Source organism: Gavialis gangeticus, unplaced genomic scaffold (assembly GCF_001723915.1).
Source record: "Gavialis gangeticus isolate Ggan-Ray unplaced genomic scaffold, GavGan_comp1, whole genome shotgun sequence".
Lineage (NCBI taxonomy): Eukaryota > Metazoa > Chordata > Crocodylia > Gavialidae > Gavialis > Gavialis gangeticus.
This window is the reverse complement of record NW_017729031.1, coordinates 111,469,780-111,473,652: the sequence shown is the minus strand read 5'-3', so window position 1 is coordinate 111,473,652 and position 3,873 is coordinate 111,469,780. Positions and strand designations below refer to the sequence as shown.

At 49.9% G+C, this 3,873-nt stretch overlaps 1 protein-coding gene across 1 annotated transcript in view; it reads right to left on the bottom strand.

Moving 5' to 3' along the window:
- The window catches only part of EFCAB3 (EF-hand calcium binding domain 3), a 65,188-nt gene that overhangs the window by 35,064 nt on the left and 26,251 nt on the right, over positions 1-3,873 (bottom strand). The window contains exons 6-7 of the mRNA XM_019522919.1: positions 1,143-1,247; positions 526-594 (exon numbers count right to left, since the gene is read on the bottom strand). Of these exons, the coding sequence (XP_019378464.1) occupies positions 526-594; positions 1,143-1,247 (174 nt within the window). The remainder of the gene's footprint in view (positions 1-525; positions 595-1,142; positions 1,248-3,873) is intronic.

Below are 3,873 nucleotides of genomic sequence, written 5' to 3'. Positions count from 1 at the left end.
GATTGTGAACCGATTTCTGTGTTTTACTTTGAAGAAACCCTTGTGTCCTTAATTAAAGGTTCTGTCTTAGTCCAACTTCTCTGGATTTGTATCCTTCAGTGTTTATTAGTCAGAAGAAACATACAAAACATTGTTTACATACAAAACATTGTAAACAATATTGTAAACATACAAAATATTGTTACATACAAAAACCTCTGGGGACAACAATGGCATGAAAGCCCAAGTGCTGAAAACATTAAGGCACATGCTTAACTTTATCCTAATGACTTCAAAGAGAATGCCTATGAGTGAAGTGAAGCATGTGCACTCTTGCAGGACCAGGGCTTTCAAAGTCAGAGAGTTAGGAGCTAGGAAATATGAAATTAAAGATGCCAAAATTAAAGGTCCTTCCTTCTTCCTCCTTGTGTGGCTTGAGTACCAGACAGCTTTAATTATATAAAACCACAGTGTTGCTTCCAGAGGACTCCTGGCTCATTCAGTGCACTAGGATCTCCCATCAGTCTGTGTTATACTCATGCTTACCTTCAACAGGTGGCAAGTTCTGGACATCCCTCAATCCCTTCATCAGTTCAGTTAAATTCACCTTTCCATCTGTTGTAAGGTAAAGCACAGCCAAAGTCAGGGAAATGATAGACAGACTAATGGATCGAGAGGGGGAGAGGAACTTAGCTCAGTGCTAAAGCTAAGCAGAGTTGCCAGGGGAAGGAGATGTTTCTTCTTTCTAAATGATGCAGCCATCACATCCTTGAAAGGTGTCAGTGTGGAAAACATGAAATTCAAAGGGCCAGAGCCTGCTCCCCTTGACAATGGAGTGAATTGAAGTTGCTTTTATTATCAGTGCAAATATATTTTCAGACCATTTAAAGATTTCCCCACCACCACCCCTGCACTATCAAGAAACGTTAAGTAAAAGATAATTAGTTATTTAGTCTAGTGGCATCAGTGCTGTTACGCCAAGTTTACACCAGTTTAGATGGGAGCAGAAGCCAAGCCTATGATGTTATTTAAAATGAATCAATTGTCTCTTATACCTGACTCTCGTCTGACAAGCATAAAACACAAGCATAAGCAGGAATTTCAATGCTGTTTTCAATCACCATCCCCACTTTACCAACAGAGAGAGGATTGGAAACACCAACCATCAACTGTTGTATGTTTCAGGGCCTTCTGCAGCTCCTCGTTGGGCGCACAGATCCCCATGCTGCTCAGGATGGAGTCCAGGTGCTGGATGCCGACCTTATCTCCTAGGTCAGGTGGGGAAGGCATAGGCATTAGTCAGTGGGGAGATTTTCCCAGGTAAGGGGAGAGTGAAGATGGAGCAAGGGCCTTGGGGTGTGACGTGCACAGAGTTTACAGCCCCCTTCCCTAAATCCCTCCTTGAACCACTTGAATTTTAATTGCCACTTCACAGCGTTTTATCAAGTTTCAGGCCAGCAGAGACCATTAGGTCATCTAGTCTAAACCGTTTGTTGGAGGCCATTTAGTTTCTTTCAGACACTCCTATATTACCCCCCAAATCTTTAGTCAGCCCTAGGATCATAGGAAAGCAGGGCTGGAAGGGACCTCATTAGGTCATCTAGCCCAACCCCCCTGCCCAAGGAAGGATTATCCCAGTGAACCATCTGTCTAACCTGCTTTTTAAAAACTTTCCAAGGATGGAGATCCCACTTCTCTAGGCAGCTTGTTCCAATGCCTAGCCACCCTCACAGGGTATTGTTACACAGTAACTTGAAGATGCATTAAGGGCTCTTAAAGCAGGAGTGTCTACACATGATGACAGGAAACCATAAGTTAAGGGCTCTCTGAATAGCTTAAAGATAATCCTCTTTCATCAAGGATTATCTCTAACTGGTTTTGGGCAGTTTGTGTTGCAGTCACCTGTGACTGCTCCACAGGCCCATAATCAGTTGGGAGTGATCCTCCAGTATCCCAGGAGGCACCGCTCCCAGCCACTCTATCTTTTCCAAGTGACAGGGGGTACAGTAGCACCTAAATGTAAGTGTAACCAGGGTGGCAGACCAATAGTTGCCACCCCTGCCCAATATCAGGGATGGTGTGGTAAGAGTGGGGCAGGGCTTCCGGCCAGCACCAATTTACTTTCCAGCCAGCCCCTGCTTGCCACAGAGCAGCCCATGGTCCTAAGAAGGTCTAACACTTAACTGATTTAACTATTTACACTTTATTTACAAAACAAGAATAGGAAAGGTTATTTACAAGTGAACTTAAATGGCATAACCAGGATCACAAAACAAACCAGAATGCATTAGTCAATCCTTGACTCAAGAACCACGAGTAGGGTAACTTAACTAGCAGCTTTCAGCCTCTATTGAGATGCTGCAGCAAGGAAGCAAGGTGCTTGCTCCCAGCAGCTCCAACAGGCTTTCAAATAAGCAACAGACTACAACAGGGTAGGCTCTTCTGGTCTGCAGCTATCAAATTGTGCCAAACCCCAACCCCTCAAAGAGGCTGAAGGGTGACCTCTGTGGCAACTAAAAAGGCAAGCAAGCAACAAAGTAGGCTTCTGCAGCAATCGGCATGACCCAAACATAAAGCTTGTGGACTCCATCCAACGACAATCAGCTGCAGAATAAGGGACAGGACCGAGTCCCCTCTGGGGCAGTCAGTGGCAGAGGGTCAGCAGCACAGGCAGCTCCCAGGGGTCGCTGCTCTAAACCCCTGCTCCAGATGACTGGCTGGGTGCCCCCATATGCCTCATGGCTTGCTAATCCTGCTCTGAGCGCCGGCCCGCACCCCGAGCTCTCGAGGACCCTCGTCCTGGTGCTCTACTGCTCCTCAGGATCCCAGTGCCTTGCTTGCTGCTGTCCCTCTTCCCCAGGGAAGGTGAGAGGTTTCCTCAACTCACCGGCCCAGCTCCCTGCTCTGGACAAGGATGCCGCCTGGATTCCTGGCCACTGCTTCTTCTCTGCAGTGGAGTGGGGGGCCGAATGCCACCCCTAGCCTCTGGGATGCCCAGCACGTCCAGTACACTACGATGGGGCCTTGGGGCAGCAGCTCTCTGCCCCAAGACCTGGCTGCTGCTCCCTCTCTTCTGCAGGGCTGGAGGCATGGCTGACTGCCGCTGCCTTCTTCTCCCAGGGCCTTGGAGGCTCTTCAGAGGGGTCTCTCTGCTCCCTCTGCTGGGTCAGCTCACCCAGCTCTTCTTAGGCCTCCAGCATCATTCCCCAGAGTCACTGTCAGCAACTCTCCATGCCACTTTGGCTGCTGCTTTTATCCCCTCAGACAGTCCCTCCCTGGCTTGGAAACCAGCTAACCAGGGTTCGGGGTGGCTGGCCCACAACCCCGGCCATCCCCCTTCCATGCAAATGAGGGGATTGAAAACCCCTTCTTTCAACTGGCTTCTCCTTTTCAACAGGGCAGGGCTCCCTGGCTCCACCCTTGGGGTCTCTCAGAGTTCACCAGCACTGTTTCTAGCCCAGGGTAAGTATCTCACACCAATGTGGTGAGCCCACATTGGCAGTCTGTTACATAAGAATCCCCTCTTCTCTGCCCCCAGCCCCTTGGAACTCCCCTCCATTGTCCTCAGCCCCTCAGGACTTCCCCTCACCCCCCCCTTCCCCTTTCCCTGGGGCTCCTCTTCTGACCCCCTAGCTCTCCTGGCTTACCTGCGACCCTGTGTCCCATCACTTGTAGCTGCTGGTGCTGTCTCAGGGTAGCAAGCAGGGAAAGGGAACCTGCTTGCCTGGCTGCCACCACAGGGCCACTGCTGCTCTCCTGGCAGAGCTCAGCCTAGAGAGTGGAAGCAGCAGGCAAATGCCCATTCCGTGCTTGCTCACCTAGGACAGTGCTGGAAGCTGCATGGAGTGGGCATCTGGGATGCTGGGGGGTGGGCCTGATCTGGGGAGGTGGGAT